This window comes from Coturnix japonica, chromosome Z, assembly GCF_001577835.2.
Source record: "Coturnix japonica isolate 7356 chromosome Z, Coturnix japonica 2.1, whole genome shotgun sequence".
Lineage (NCBI taxonomy): Eukaryota > Metazoa > Chordata > Aves > Galliformes > Phasianidae > Coturnix > Coturnix japonica.
In genome coordinates, this window is record NC_029547.1 from 11,208,581 (window position 1) to 11,226,131 (window position 17,551).

Sequence of the window (17,551 nt, forward strand, 5' to 3'; positions counted from 1 at the left end):
CAAATAACAATTTTGAAAATAAGTTTCAACTACGTAAAGTACCAAGTTAGGTTTCTGTCATGGTTTAATAATTTTGTAATTTTGCTATCAGTATTCCACATCATAACATCATATAAAGCATGAATAATTTTACTGAACCTGCAACTTACAGAAGAAGACTACACCTCCCAGAGAACAACACGAGCAGAGAGATGGGTCACGGGACCTGGACACTATATTATCTCTGCTGCAGGCTAAATTGACGTCTTTTGAGTTCTGGTGTTCAGGGGAGTGTGTGGGAGCCTTCACCGTGTCGCCTAGAGTTTACAATAGGCCTCTCGGTTTCGGGACTCATTTCTCTCTCCTATCTTGCTTGATTTGTTAGCTCAATTTCAAGTTCTACAAATTCTATTGTATTATATTGTGTTATTCTGTATTTCAATATAGTATTTATTAAATAAGTGTGCCTCCTTAGATCGTTGCCGCTGTTTTCCTAATTAACTTTTCCTTTCAGCCTAGGGCCCCTGTGGGGCCTGCGCCCAACCCCCACCCCCACCCCCCCACCCCACCCCGTCACGGACGCAGGTGGATTTTCATTAAAACCATGACAGTTTCAAAATTCATTAAGTAATTTGTCTGTTCAGCAAATTAAGGATTGCTGCACCCTCAAACTTCAGGAAGACGTGATGTTGCTGTCAAGAGCCTTACCAATCAATACTGGTGTATATACAATCTTCACACATAACACATTTTTCTCCCTTGTGAAAAACTTATTTCCATCTTCCTACAATATCAGATGAACATGCTAATTATTAAAATCAAGCTGAAATTAGACTCCAAAGAAAAGCCCTGTCATTAGCACTTCCTATTAGAACACTGATATAAATGCTCCCAGTTACAATCTAGAAGAACTTGTTCTAACACAGAGAGTTTAGATATTAAGTAAAAAGAAAAAAGGAAAAACAAACTTAGTCATGAACCGCTTGAGGTTGGGGAAAGCCCAGTGGCAATGCGATCATGCTCCTGCCCTTCTGCTCTCTTTAATGCACCAATTATCTGCTGTCAAAGGCAGGCTGCAAGGCAGGAATGATCTAGTACCACGGCTATTTTGTTCAAAAGGAGGTATAAAGTTGGATAAGTTGGATGACGGGCCTTTGCCAGATCTGTAACACTGGTTATGTTATACAGAAATCAAATTAGTCTTATAGAATCATAGAATCCTTTAAGTTGGAAAGGATCTCTAAAGGTCATGCAGTTCAGTGCAGTGAACAGGGACATCCACAGCTGGATCAGGTGGATCAACCACATCTCTGGACCTGTTCTAGTGCCTCACCATCCTCACTGTAAAAGAAATTTTCCTTATATCCAACCTAGACCTACCCTCTTTAAGCTTGAAACTACTCCCCCTTTTCTATCACCAGAGACCCTGCTAAAGAGTCTGTCCCCTTCTTCCCTGTAGCTCCCCTGTAGGTTCCAAAAGGCCACTCTCAGGTCACCTCACATTCTTCTCTGCTCCAGACTGAACAGCCCCAGCTCTCTCAAACTGTCCTCATAGGAGAGGTGTTCCATCCTTTGGATCACACTTGTGGTCCTCCTCTGGATGCACTCCAACATGTCCATGTCTCTCCTGTACTGGTGACTCCATATCTGGACGCAGGACTCCAACTGAAGCCTCACCAGCACAGAGCAGAGAGGCAGGATCACTTCTCTTGACCTGCTGGCCATGCTACTTTTGATGCAGTCCAGAATATGGTTGGCCTTCTGGGCTGTGAGAGCACATTGCTGGCTCATGTCCAGCTTCTCATCCACCAAAACCCCCTGGTTGTTTTTTTTGTTTGTTTTTTGTTTTGTTTTTTTTTTCAGCACTCGATTGTTTCATCCCTGAGCTTGCACTGGTAATATGGGTTGCCTCAATCCAGGTGCAAGACCTTGCACCTGGATTTGTTGAACCACACGATGTCCACCTGTGCTCAAGGCTCTCTAGATCCCACTGAATGGCATCCCATCCCTCTGGTGCATCAACCACACTCAGTGGCCAGGCATCAGTATTTTCTAATCACATAATAATTTGAACGAGGGATAAAAATTTACTGTAATGGTCTAGAAATTTATACTTAATCCCTCAAACTCACACTCTTCCTTCCTGACAGCAATTCTAAAAGGAGAAGTCAGGCCAGTCATAATTTCTAGTAGCTTTCTAGAGATGTGCACTGCTTCATATCATGCATTACTGTTTGGTTTGTGTATCATGCAAATCCTCTTTCAAAACTACTCAAAGTAATTTTGATCATGCATTTCCTTGAATATTGAGCTGAGAAGCAGGTTAATAATACTATCACTGATATCAGCAGAAACCTTCTGAAAGTGAGGAACTTGATCATATCTAAAAATATTTTACCAAGTAGCATTTTAATACTGTCTGTAATCATTTTAACATGTTCAAGAACTGAAAAACATAAGAGCAGTACAGCTAAACGGCCCTTACTGATGAACTGCAAGGTTCTAATAGCTAGCCACTGTCCCCAGAAAATCCTGCTCCACAGGGTCCTGTGCAATCAGCAATAACCTAGCTCCATTATCCTGAGGTAGGATCACCCAGTCTGCTGATAAAGACATGGTGGACAATTTGTCAAGACAGAGAAAGAGTACAGCAATAACTCCAAATCCAAACATTAATAAAGTTAAACACAACTGCAAACTGCGGGTAATTCACAAACAGCAATAACAGCAGCAGGAAATCTTTTCGCTGATTGTATGATGTGATAACTACCTCCTCAGAACACAATAACTAGAAGATTTCTAGATAGCACACAGGATGATGATTGTTAGGAGCTGCATAGAGGACACTCATTCACTCACAGCTGTGATGGACTGTTCAATGCTTTTATTCTCTCTTAACAGTCAACTTTCAGAGAAAGGGCAGGAAAAGTCATAACCACACTGTAGATTTCCACAAGAAAATGTAAGTACAAATTTTTAAGATATCTAATTTAAAGACTTCTCTATGGTAAAATTTTAGCCATCTTGCTGAAGAAACATGCTAGCCTAAAAACCTGTTCCTGATACTTCTCTTTCTGTATGAAGTAATTGTCAACTTCTGAAAGTAATTTGTATTTTCATTATAACATGTATAAACTTTAACAAGGAAGCCAAATTTTACTGCAACTAAAAAATAAAAAATTAAAACAAAAACCCCCATTAGATCTCCACATCAGTCACCAGATATTTTTATTTGAAAGGATTAATAAAGCTATTCTTTGTTACTCTTTCAGAGTATTTGTATATTTTCCCATTAACCAAGGTCATATTGATTTGTTTTGGAAATCTTACATCTGCATACAACTAATTTCTTACTCGTTCTATAGTCTTACATCAACAGTTGCTGCTCATTTCACAACCACTGTGTTCTACACAAACTGGGTATTAAGATGCACCTCTTTCACTTTGACCAAAGAAGTGCTAACTATCAATACCCACTTGTCCCATCCCATCCCCACCATGTTGACATCCTTTCATTCTTAAGATTCACAAAGTTACTCATTTTATCACTAGTAAGTAGCATAAAATTTTCTTAACTTCGCGTTTCTCCAGCTGAAATGAATTCAGAATCTTTATTGTTTTTATGCCTTACATAATTACATATCTTAAATTCTACAATCAATAACGTAGCTTGCTGAACCATTGAAAAACACCTACATTACTAAAAGATCACATGCAGTCAGAATAGCCGCTAGCACAAAAGCTCACCTTTCAGGAAACTTTCATAAAGTCTCCATCACTCAGCCTGAATTATTAACAAACTTGGATTCCAAGAGTATTGTTGTTCAGACAATTTGGATTTCACCATACTCAAACCACTATTTGGATGCCTGGTACACCACTGAATAACACAACAAAAATCTAAGAACATTAGTCCTGCAAAGATATAAAAATTCAGTCATACAACGACAAAAATACACAATGTAAGTAGGATTTTTCTTTATTTACTTAAAGCCATTTTATCACTTATTCCTCTTTACCAGCTTTCCACCTCTTTATCAGCTGCAAGGAGTTGGACAATACACTCTACACAAATTGCATTCTGAAGTTTTGCTAACTCCTTCTGAGGATCCACTCTACATAAGTTTCCCATCACCAAAGCAGATGGTTAACAAGTGAAACATTGCTTCTGCAGTATAAATGAAGACACTAATTGCAGAGATTTCTAAGCTACGATAAATCGTAACATTTTATTGTGAAAGTTCCAAGTGTTCCAGTTAAAGTAGTTTGTCAGCTACTGGCCAGCACTTGTACAGCTGTGTTATGGCATTTTCCCTTCTGTAGTGAAAGGGATCAGCCCAGAGCTGCTCAGCTTGCAATCACCTGTGCTATGGGATAAGCATTTTCCTACCTGCATGCAGTAAAGACAATTCTAATGAAAAGCAAACATCTTATTTTATGTAATCTATTATGCAGTTTTCAAAGCCTATTGTTGCATGTTTGCACCTTAGTTCTAGGAAAACTAGCCTGCTTTTAAGTTAGGTAAAATTTCATTTTAAAAAGTTATATGACATGGGCAGGAGTAAAATTTGACCTGAAAGATGAAATGCAAGTCCAGTTTTTTAGCAGACTCCCAAAACTAGTTGCTACTATTTCATCAGAGATTTAGTTCTGCAAAGATGGGATTTCTATGGGATCTAAACGGTTTATAAACAGCCATTTTTAAATGCAACTATATATTGCTTCTTCTCACTTTTAATGTTGATGTTGAACACCTCTAAGTTGGTAAGGAAAAACTTAAAAGTTTGCTAGCTAATTAGTAAACTGCTCAAAGATTACAAGGTAGGGCAGAAGTCTGATCTATTTCTTCCTTGGAAGGCTACTGTTGACATAGCATCCTTATTTACTGTAATTACAATGAAGGATGTGCATTTCTTTGCATAGCACCTACCCTGCATAGGCTCCAACAAAAAAAAAAAAAAAACAACAACAAAACAAACAAAAAAAACAGAAAGCAAACACTGCCGTAGTTTAAAAGAAGGATGAAAGGATAAAAAAAAAAGGCAGAAGAGTATATAATAATATATATACTCTATATAATATATATACTACTAATAATATATATACTACTAATAATATAGTCTATAATATATACACTATATAATATATACATATTATAAAATAAAATACTCTTATAAAGAAACTAACAAACTAGATATTTAGGTACTTCAGAAGACTATATTATATATATTATATATATAAAATATATAATAATATAATATATATATTATTATATAGCATCTATATTAGAAATCAATGAGGTTGAGAATTTTTCAGACAGACAGGCAGTTAAGACAGCCCTTTACCTGCTTCCTAGATCGACTCTCTACACCCTTGAGCTGCAAAAAGCTGTTGCTAAACACCTTCTTGCTACTACTACAGCTTCTGTTACAGGTTCTCAAAGTAGGAAGCAAAAAACATCTTACTCTGTGTGATTTGCTAGTACAAGCATTCTATTACAGTTACCTATCGAGTAAAGGTAGACCGTGAAGCAAGGGCAAAAGCTGCTCATACATTTCATTTGGATATTTTTAAAATCATGTTTTTAAGGACAGAGGAGTTCTACTTCTCCAAATCTTCAAGCCAGTCCATGTCATGCAAAGAAGAACTGGAAGTTTCTCTGTAACAGTCTTGCCATCAATGCAGAAGACTGCATCTGAGCCACCAAGAAAGCATATACCAGTCAGCATCTTCGCATCTTCTTTACCACCTTCTTATAAGGACTCCAAAATCCTTTCTTTCTCCCCCGCCCCCACCCTCCCCCAGCTACTTAAGCTCTCAATGTTGGGCAGGTGGGCAGCATTCCTCCCTGCTTCTTCTTTACTGGTGAAGGAAATTGGAAACGAAGTGGTCACCGAATCTCAAGCTGAATTTGGAAACAAAATTCATTCAGCCTTCTTTGACTACCACTCAAATAGCCCTTGAAAATGCCCAACATTTTTGTGGGCAGCAAACTGCAAATAGTCTTCTGAGACTTTTGTCCTGCATGCAGTGCATTTCAATTTGCCATGTGGGCACATGGAATGAAATATAACACCGTTTAAAGTGACGTAAGCACAGTGAGAAAGGCTATACATGTCATATTTTCTCAGGTTAAACAGAACTCTTACGTGTTTGATTGAAATGATGAAGGGGGGGCGAGGGTGGGGAAATGATTTTTATTTTATCAGATAGCAACATACCAATTTGTGAAGCTAACTCTCAAAGAGAAAAAAGCCTGTTCTCAGCTACTTTATTCATACTTGTTTCTTGCTGAAACTAAGACTCAACACAAAAGCGAACCAGTACAACAAAAGCTGCTAAATCAAAGTAGCATCTTGTAATGCATGTTTACCAATTACAAATTAAAGGCGGAGACAGGTACATCTCATTTAATTGAAAAGCACTATATCAACAAGCTAGGACTGTTAACCTTGAAGAGAAGGAAACTGAGAAAGTCATGAACTTGGCTTCATCCATCCTCAGCAGTCCTATCTGCACCCCTGTATCTCGCAAACATGGCAGGGAATAAATGACCTCTGGAAAGCTCCTGATAGACACTGCAGCCTCAAAACTACAGGAACACACACAAATAAGGGGCTCTCTTGAACAAAGCATACTCAAAGGACACTGCCTACAGATAAAGCAGTATAAGGAACATTTCTCATTCAGACTGCCAGAGCTCATATAGCAGCTGATAGGCCCAAAAGCAGGGCTGTGGGTCACAGCAGGGTAAGGCAGTACTGAAACAGTAACCAATTTTCAAAAACAGTTTGTAAATAGTTTCTGTTAGACATGAGCAAAGCAAGAGATATTACACAAGTCTTGCAGAATGGCTAGGGCTTTGGGAGATATATGAGCTCTGCAGTTCAGCTAGGAACCCCCTGCAAAATAGGAACAAAGATGAATTATGTTAACAGTATGTAATGCGTGCAGCACAGTTATAGACATGACCACAACCAGACTCAAAGCAAGAATTCCTACTGAATGTGATAACCTGGTCAATAATTCCAATTGTCCTCCCTGGCCTTATGTAGTTAGGAGTTTGATTTCAGGAGTCTAATTAAACCAGTCTGCCTCATCCCATTGCTAATTCCTTCCAGATGACTGCAATGGGAGTTGCACTAGTGGCGAATCTGTCCTCCTTTTCCTCTTCTGTTCTATTCTGAGAAGGTAATATAACAAGGTCAAGAGTTGAGTATGATGAATCCCAATTAATAATTTAATTTTGTAATCAAAAGATGAGTCAATATATAGCCTTAAATAGTCAAACACAACCAGTTTACCCTGTATCTTCACATTTTTAACCTTACCATACCAGTACTATGCCCAGCCTTATTTGTGCTGGGGACAATTTTTCCAGACTGGCCATATTTTCAGAAAACTGACATGGGGGGGGGGGGGGGGAAGTCCATAAAACCATTGCCACCGCATAAGATATACCAGAACTGTCTTAAAAGACAGGGCATAGCCTGACCTGAGTGACTGAAAACTTCTGAAAGCCATAAAGTAACAACAAATCTCAAACTCCATACCAATATCTTTAAGCAACACACACAATGTACCACAATACAAAAAAATCCTTCAAAAACATTATGGAAACATTTTTATTTAAATGCAGAATACTATAAAGCTCCAAGGAATGAAATCCACTACACTAGGCATGATAAAAACAACATAAAAAGCAAACTACGAAGCGCGTTCTGGGAAACATCGGTAACCCTCAACAACAGCAGCAGAGAGGAACAGAAAAATCAGAAAAAGGCAGACCAGCTTTCCATGCAGCAAGGTATTCCCTGAGTACTACTGCCCTAATAGACAGAAAGAAGCAGAACCCAAAGCAGCATAAGCTAGGCTAGCACACTCCCCTCAACTATTCTTAGTTCTGGAGTACTTAATAACAGCACTGGCCCCTTAAACAGTCCACAGCTATGGACTCCTAAAGGTCTGATTTGTATGCTAAGTCTTTTTTCTCAGACCCTCACTACACAAGAACCTGCTTGACATGAGGCAATACCAATTGGAGTTAACGTATTAATAATAAGGATATCGCTGTAGCTAAAGTATATGACACATGTTGATGGCAATTTTCTACTTCACCCAACTCAGATATTCCATGTTAATCAACACAAAGTTAGTTGCCTGGGGAAACAAAAAACAATAGAATATTATTGTAAGTCACTAAAAACGTGAGCCTTGTGGGAAAACGGCCATCAGCTCAACAGAGTCAATCTAAACAGCGTAAGCATACAGGGGTATGGGAATTTAAAATATTTAAACTAATTGCTCATGTAACTATTGTTAACAGTAGAAAAAGAACACTGGTTGTGTGTTCAGTGAGGGAACCAGGCTATCGCCTAGCTTAACTAGACATTTTCATTCGTATTTTAGCATTATATTCAGGATTCTCTATATAGTATGGCAAGTTTTTTTTTTCTCCAAACCAATCAAATCCCTCACTTTCGATAAGGGTTAATTGGCACTATGAGGTGGCTTAAACACCTAATGGAAGAAAAGAAACCTTGCTACAGTTGCCTTTTGAATCCTGAGTAAAAGATCTCCAACAGATCTAAAAGTCACCACTCCCACATTTAAATTTTGTGTAAGAACAATACACATCAGAACAACTCAGTGTTACACAATGTAAAAAGGTTACTAAACACATTCATTAAAATCCTGATTCTGTGAATTTCATAAACAGATAACACTACTTACAGTAACAGCTGTGTAAAGTGTTTGGACTATTAAGCCTTCGTCCCACATTCTGTTGATGAAGCTACACTGGTTTTAATGTTAAAGACACTAAAGCAATAGTGTCTATGCCATGATGAGGAGGTAGAACACAAGACTCTGCTCCTTTAAACTGAAAAAAACTCAGAACTTTTCCCATGAACTAAATGCATTTCTAAATTAGATACATACAGATACAGATAGCTTTCAGTCCAAGGTAAAACTGTTTAAGAATAAAATTCTAAAAATAAACAGTAGCCAAAAACAAACAAACAAAACAAAACAAACAAAACATATTTAGAGATGAAACTGTTGATACGGCCCAACTTCAAGCTGAAAGCACTATTGATACTGCCAGCATTAATACTTCCTTTATGTAGAATTTACACTGAATCAGTAAGGTTGGAAAAGACCTCAAAGGTAATCTAGTCCAACCGTCCACCTACAATCAATATTGCCCACTAAACCATGTCCCTTAGTACCACGCTAAGGACCACACAAATGCTTCTTGAATGCCTCCAATGACTCAGCCACCTTCCTGGACAGTCCATTCCAGCTCCCACAACTCTTTCAGAGAAGTTTTTCCTAATATCCAATGTGAATCTCCCCGGTGCAACTTACGGCCATTCCCTCTAATTCTTTCACTGTTATCTAGAAGAGGCCAACCCCCATCTCACCACAAACTTCAGGTAGTTGTAGAGACCAATAAAGTCTCCCCTAAGCCTCCTCTTCTCCACACTGAACAATCCTAGTTCCCCCAGCTGCAACTCCTAAGGCTCATGCTCCAGTGCCGTCACCATCATCACTGCCCTTCTCTGGACACAATCCGTGACCTTGATGTCTTTCTTGTACTGAGGGGTCCAAAACTAAACACAGTTCTCAAGCTGGAGATTCACCAGAGCTGAGTAAGGGGGATGACCACCTCCCTGCTCCTGCTGGATATGCTATCTGATACAAGTCAGGATACTACTGGCCTTCTTGGCCACCTGGCTCATGTTTAGCTAAGCATCAAACCAATGCCCCCAAGTCCTTTTACTCTGCACACTGTTTCAGCCACTCTGCCTCAATCCTGTAGCATTGCCTGGGGTTGCTGTGACTAAATTGAAGATCCACTACTTGGTCTTGTTGAACTTCATCCCGCCTCAGCCCAGCAATCCAGTCTGCCAGATCCCTCTGTAGGGCCATCCTAGCCTGAGGCACACCAACACTTCCTCTTAGCTTGGTGTCATCTGCAAACTTGCTGAGGGCACACTCAATGTCCTCATCCAAGTCATCGATAAAGATATTGAACAGGACAGGCCTCAATACTGACCCCTAGGGAACACCAGCTGGATTTAACTCCATTCACCATCACTCCTTGAGCTTGGCCATGCAGCCAGTTCTTTACCCAGCAAATTGTAGCTGTCCAGGCCTTAGGCTGCCAACTTTGCCAGGGGAATACTGTTGGAAACAGTGTTAAAGCCCTTGTCTAGGTACACTGTATCAACGTTTCACAGCCTGCTTTCAGCTCATTGATTATGTTACTTCCTTGTATAGCTCCTTGCAAAATGGACCTATTCATGAGTGCAGCTGTCCTAGCGCTGAGCAATAAAGTACTGCAAGCTCCTACTTCATCCCCTGCCTCAGACAAAGATCTTCTGCCCACAGGAGGCTTGCTGCTGCTGAAGGCAGTTTGTTTCCTGCATTTATCCTGCTTCTTGGGAGAGCCCGGCCCTCCCACCAGCATGCAGCAAGACAATACATTCAGGTAGGGAACAAGCTGTTATTTGTCTAAGCGGGAACTAGTTAATGTGTAGCACGTTATTGTTGTTTCCTTCCTCTCATCCCCCGCGTACTTCCGAGAGCAGCGGGTAGCAGGGCAGGTCGGCAGACAAGTGGCAGATGAATACCTCCAACACTGCAGTGGGGACCTCAGAGCGGCCACCTCAGCTGCAGCAAACCCACACGCGCGGCCGCGGGAGCAGCAGCAGCAGCGGGGCTCCTCCAGGGCGCCCGCCCGGCCCCAGGCTGCGCTGCGACTCCATCCGCAGCCGCGGAGGCGCCCCCAGGGTTACCCTGCCGTCTCCTCAGAGTACGGGTCCACGCACAGCCTTCCTCCCACAGCCAATCCCGCTCCCTACAGCCCGCCGGCAGCCCCCGCCCCGCTCCCCGAGCCCCCCGGTGCAGCATCCAGGCCCCTCGGCCGGCCCCGAGCTGCAGGCAGCTTCCCCTCGGCGGGACGCGGCGAGGGGACAGACGGCGACCCGCATCCCACCGCCCCCGGGCCGTACCTCGGCTGAGATCGAGGGGGACGTTCTCCTCACCGCTGTCGTTGCGACCTGCGGAGACGGGGAGAGAAGCGGAGAGCGCGTTAAGCGGGCGGCGAAAAAAGAGCCAAGGGAAGAACAGAAGGAGGCAGCGAGGGGGAGAAGAGCGGGTGAGAGGGGCGAGAGGGGCACCGGGAATGAGGCGGCGCGGCCCGGCCGGGCGCATTACCTCGGATGCGGAGGTGCCTCAGCGAGCGGGCGCGGAGGCTCACCGCCATGTTTACGGCCCCGCAGTCACAACACCGGAAACCTCGCCCGCTCTCGCGAGAAAAGCTCCGCGGAGCCGCCACGGTCGCGTACGGCGCCTCCGCCCCGCCCCGCCTCCCGCCTTCCCCCCCCCCCCCCCCCCCCCCCACATCGCCCACTGAGGGGGGGGGGGGGGGGGGGGGGGGGGGGGGGGGGGGGGGGAGGTGGCTGTGGGCGTCGCACTGTGGGCCCGGCCCTCAGGAGAGGGTGTTTCTGGGTGGGTTTTCTGTTTATTTTGTGAGGTTTTCGTGCTCGGTTTTCGTTTTTCTACAGCTGCACTTGCCCCCGTGGTGGCTCGTGGGATGACGGGTGGCAGCGTGCATCCCTGTGTGTGCAGTTAAGAACAAAAAGGAAAATAACATCCCTTCGTTGCGCTGTTTGAGTTGCGGTGGGTCCCTGCAGCGTGGACCTGTTTGTTTCCCTGAGATTTGTTAATAAAATCAGCGTATGTGTGAAACGCTTATGCTGAAGGAGGGCCCTGTGCAGACCCAGCAGATTATCCTACACCTCCTTGTCTTTTCCAGGCAGAAACCCACCCTACATGCACTCCCTGCAGCCCGTGCTGAAGTGCAGGATGGGCCCTACAGGCATAGATCCAACGACTGCAGTGAGTTTCAATGCTTTGGCTTTCCCTCCTTGTCATGGGTTGTCTTTCAATTCAGATCCTAAACCACCACGCTAAAAACTGGTGTTCTAAAAATTAGCACTGACTTCAATGGTTAAAAGTAGCTTCTCTCTACAGCCAGAGCAGAGGGGTTGTGGCGTTCCTTTCAACTTTCAGCTCATGATATGCATATGAGAACATTATTTTAATAGGATTATGTCACCTTTATTTAGTCTATAAAGCCTTTTTCTACAATTTCCTATTTCAGTTTTCGCTTATTAAACAAGAGACTAATGTCCTTGATGGATTCCGGGTTCACAAAACTTAAAGGTAGAAATAATAAGATCTCATTCATGCTTAACACAAGACCAAAGTGTAGCAGACTTGCTTTAATGGTTTCATCAATTTGCCTCAGGGGTTCCCTTTGAAATTTCATGTCCAGGGAACCCTTGACTTCCTGAAAATGCCAAATTAACCACCGCTTCTGGTAGTAATACTGCATCCTGTTTACTAGAGGTGCTGCTGGGACTCATTAATTTCACATCAGCTTTGAAGCACCGTGGAGTGATGGCCTTGTCTTAAGCTTTTCAGTTGGACTTGAACCTGTAATCTGCATGTGAAGTGCTGGTTCCATGCTGCACTTAATTCTTCCCTAATAGATATATGGTCAGACAAACACACTGCTTTGTGGTAGAAAAACATTTTCCAGCACGGACATCAAGACTTGTTGGAGTGATATTTAAACTCCAGCTGACTCTTCTAGCATTCTGTGCCTGCAGAAATGTGACACTGTTTAATAATCAAAATAGTTCTCTGAACTCTTTGCTTGTTTTTGTTTGTTTGTTTGTTTCTTCCTGTTTTCCCTAATTAAATAGAGTTATGCAGGTAAAATTCAGGTCATCTCTGATTCTGACAAGTGAAATAATGTCCCAGTATCAATTATGAGTGGGAACACATAAGGCTACATGATAGTTTGGAATGTAAATAATATTTATATATATATGCATATATATATATAAAGATTTATATTAGAAAATGCAGAACAGCAAGGATGTGCCAGTCTTATCTATCACTTAAGGAGCTCTACACAAGAAGAAGATAAAAAAGCATGCTGCGGAAGGAAGTGTGGCCCTTCAAATGTCAAGGCTGCACGAGGAGTCCTCATTCTGCCAGAGGGCATTTTGAGGTCTTCTTCTGGAGATTTTCTTTCTGTTCTTTCCTTTATTAAATGTGGGGAAAGGATCACAAGAAAAATAAATAAATAAATAAAAATTGTTTTTGATTCCTTGCCTGCATAAAATTTTCTACATATACCTGTAAACTATCTGGGAAGGGAGGAATGGGGCAAACAGAACAAAGCAACAGAGAGCAGTTATGTTGTTAATCTGGTGGGATGGGGGTGGAATTAATACCAAGGTGACAAACATCTTCACCAGTCCAGTGATTTTTCTGTGTTACAGATTTACCCACATGAGGCAGTCTATTTAGTTTATTAGTTTTGCCTTTTATTGTCCGTAATTAAGCAAAGAAATAAAATGTTTTAATAGCCACGTGGGAAATAAGCTCCTTTGATTTTACTTTGATTTTCTTCTTTGCATGCCAGAGACTCATGAAGAAACTCCTTTTTTCCATCATTTTCTAATGAGAAGATTGTAATTTTTGTCTCCTCATAAATGAGATTGTGGTAGTGTTAGCATTTGTGTAGCTACTAGGGTCCTACAATATTATGTAAAGAATGCTGCTATCTGAGCTATAAATGTTCAGGTTTTAAAACCTAGTATGAAGATACGGAACAAGTTCTTTCCCACTTGTTTAGAGTCAAAGAAATGCAGGCACCAGGGACAAGGTGAGGGCAGAGCCTTAGGTGGCTGAAATTGCTGATACACTGTGGAAGTGAGTGGAAATGTGCAGTTTACCCCAGCCTGCTCTTCATAGTCATGTAGAAGGAGAAGAAAAAAAAAACAAACAGAAAAACATAAATCAAGCCACACAGATAAGATGTTAGCTTTCTCAACTCAAGTGAGCTACAACAATATGGATTTGTTGCGCTTTGTCTCTCCTAGTTATGTTAGTAATAATCCTCCTTAATTTTCAGTGTCATAGAATTGATTTCAGATAGACATAAAATCCTGAATGACAATTGGCTGAAGAGGAAGAGTAGAAAAAATAGTGAATGAGACAAAAAGGTTTAAGAAAAATCTTTGCTTCTTTTGCTATCTCTATACTGTTGGTAAGGACTTTGTAATTACTCTCTTTGTTCTGACTTTTTCTTTTCACAAAGTCTGCCCAAATACTTTAGAAAGGATGAGACTTCAACCCTATTTGCTAGTGTCAAGAAGAACTGTCAGTGAAATGGAAGGCATAGGGAAACCACCATCCATGGAAAGAAATACCTTGAAAGCAGTTTGGTTGTCAAATGGGACAGAAAAGGGTCAGCTAAATCAGCTGTTTTCTTGGTAAGTGTCTTTTTGCATTGGATTCTGTCAGAGGATCTAAGAAAATGTGAACATGGGAAAGTTCTGCTAAAAAACGTGGCTGAATTTGAGGTACAGAAAGAGTCCTCAGGACTCTGCAGCTGTCCTGAGACAAAGGTTTCCACTTCAGCCAATCTGGCTCTGAGAACATTGTGGTCCAGTGCCCAGAACTTCTCTGAGCCCTGCTTTAAGTGACCAGAACGGGCGCAGTCACTGTGCTTGAGCTCCAGGCTGTGGTAAGTGTGTGGCTTAGCAGAGAACATGCAAAAGCACCAGGAGGTGTGCGTGGATGCTGATTGTTTTGAGGTGAGCATTAAGACCCACAGCCTGCCAGCTTTTCATCTGGATGAATAATGGCCACACATTCACCAAGCTGCCTGGACAAAAAAGCGCGGGGCAATTTGCAGCTTGCTCCCTGCAAGGATTTTCCCAATGGTTTTGCTCTTTGAGGTGTGATTGCTTTGTTGGTGAATGTGGTGTATCCCTAATACATTCCTATACTAGTCTTCCCAAACACAGTTCAAATGGCGTCTTTCTATGTATATTTTTATGAAAAAGGCATTTGACATATCTTCACAGTTATACAATTATACAGTATAAAACAATAACAATCAAACACTTGGCAGAAGCAAAATTATTTGGCTAAAGAAAAACAATTAACATGTTCTTCTGGAGTCACTCAGATTTTTATCTAAGTTAATTCATGAATGTAGCAACTTCAAATCCAACTGGAACTAAAAAGTAGATAAATAAATAAAAAAATAAAAATTAGTAGAATTTGAATTGATTGCAGCTGGGTAAAATGTTAATATTTCCTCATTATTCAGTAATGGAAGGAATAAAAAAGCTAACATGGAGCACATAGCAGAAAATTATGCAAGAGCAGCAATAAGTGGCATAGTAAAGCAACAATAACCAGCTGCAGAATAACAACATGTCAAGTGATGCAACAAGTCTTCCTGATTAACTGGGCAGGTTGCTAACTGGATGGTTAATTAGTGCAACCTCTCATTTAAGCACCCATTCATGTCAGATTTTTCACAGCATTCTGTGCTGCATAATCCTGTTGAAGCTGTGAAAAGCAACAGGTGTTCAGACTGTGTATGGTTAGCATATTAATTAGACCTGAGGAAAAAAAACACAGCTGTCGAGGGTTTCAGTCCAAATAAATCCCAGCTACGGGGCTGAAGCTATACATATGCATAATTTATCACCACTTGACTCAAAATCTCTATGGCAGCAAAGTGATGGGTTTTTTTTTTTCAGGTTTGTTTTTTTTTTTTAATTTCCCTTTAAGTTTTCATTATCATTTTATTTTAAATTGAGCCTTGGCCAAAAAGGTCTGTACCATTATATTGCTTGTTTTCCATTAGGAAATCACAGAATCGTATCATAGAATCATAGAATGGCTTTGGTTGGAAGGGGTCGTAAAAATCATCAATCTCCAACCCCCAGCTGGAAACATTTGGGTTTATTTAGAGTAGGTCAATTTATCAATTTTTATTCAGGATTTAAGTAGTTTGATTTACTTACATACAATATCTCAACATAATTACTGCAAAAAACCTCCTCAAATTCTGTTTGGTCTAATTTGAATCTCTACGGCAAAAACAGCAGAGATCACAACTGCAAGAATCTTTAAACTCTTCTCAGCTGTTGGCACAGCAGAGAACCTCTGCTTGGTGTCAAGCATGGAGTTGGGCATCTTGTTCCAAAAGTGTGCATTTTGACTGGGCAACCTTTAAAAATGAGACAAAAATTCAAGTGCCAGGGACAGGAAAGCAGAAGTAAGGAAAGAGCCCAATGAAATGAAAAGGGAAAGGAACAGGGAAACAGGGTAGCAAAGGACACAGTGCCATGGTCAGAGGCTTGAGGAAAAGAGGAATAACTAAGGAAGAGGAAGTAATTGTGAAAGCAAGTGTAAGCATGTTGATAATGTCCCATGCAGAGAGGAGAGTGGTGATGCTGAGATTCAGCCTGTCATTGGGTCTTTGGCTTACCTGAGAGAGCTGGGTAGCAGGACAGAGAGCTGGGCTGGGGGTATTGCATGCCCTCAGGCGGAGCAAGGAGGGGTCGGGGGCCCTGTGCCCCATGCTGGCAATCCGAGTGCATTTCCCACCCGAAGCCCACATGCACCAACAAGGGAGCAGGTGGCTTTTCCTGCTAAGGACTTGGGAATCAGGAATCAGGCCAAAAAGAGAATTAAAAGGGAGGGAAAAAAGCTGGTACTGATTTTTCTCTTCTTTGTCAGTCTCATGCTGCTTGGGCCGTGGGATTTGGTGATACTGCTGAAGTAACATGAATGGTAGTGTTTCCTGAAACCACTGGTATCCACTTAATTCACATTTCATTCATGTATGTGTTGACATTTTGCATACTTCCTTGGTGCCTAACTGTGACCATACTAAGATTAAACAATGTTTCTAAGTGCATTAGGAATGAAAATAGTTTCCCCTTGAAACCCTTGAGAATGAAACTTTGTACATTTAATAACAGCTTAATCCATTCTCTCCAAATGGTGTAATGGGAGGCAAATAGAGATAATTCAACAAATCCTACACATGTTCAGGAGCTGATAATCTAAGCTCAGAGAATAAAAGCCATGTGAGCTCCTTGTTGTTTTGCTCCACCCAGCAAAGAAGGGGATCTGGGACCATCATGTTGTACAGGTGGCACTCAGTGGTGCTGCAGCCAAGCCAAGCAGTGGGGAGAGGTCTCCTGCCCACTGGGGGTGCTGGGGATGGACCCTTTGGCTGGACCACCATCTGGTTCCTTGGCAGTTGGGGTGGAGAGCTATGCTGCCATGCTGGTTGAGCAACTTCTGAGAAATAAGTTAATTCTCTGAGAAATAAGTTAATAATAAGCAAGTCTGATTGTCTCAGCCCAGTATCTCCCCAGACCATGTGCACTGAAGACTGTAGTTATGGCCATAGCCTTAGGGATGGCTCAGACCATGACAGCAAACTTGGTGTCCACACAAAGGTTTGGAGAATGCATCTGTAAGTGAGGGAACAAATAGACACTTCACTACATCATCTAAGTCATTACTGGAACCAAATTTCAATGGTAGCCCTGATTTGCCCTTTTTACTACTGTGTGCTTGTATTTAAAATATTTATTTTGGATGTTCACACTTTTCAGACATAAAGTGATTTCTATCTCCTCTTCACTTTTAACCACTGGAAGAAGCAAAG

At 41.6% G+C, this 17,551-nt stretch overlaps 1 protein-coding gene across 1 annotated transcript in view; it reads right to left on the reverse strand.

Annotated features, from left to right (window-relative positions):
- RICTOR (RPTOR independent companion of MTOR complex 2) overlaps positions 1-11,315 on the reverse strand; it is a 71,457-nt gene extending 60,142 nt beyond the window's left edge. Inside the window, exons 1-2 of the mRNA XM_015848496.2 lie at positions 11,203-11,315; positions 10,998-11,045 (exon numbers count right to left, since the gene is read on the reverse strand). Of these exons, the coding sequence (XP_015703982.1) occupies positions 10,998-11,045; positions 11,203-11,251 (97 nt within the window). The 5' untranslated portion in view covers positions 11,252-11,315. The remainder of the gene's footprint in view (positions 1-10,997; positions 11,046-11,202) is intronic.
- Positions 11,316-17,551: the final 6,236 nt, after the last annotated feature.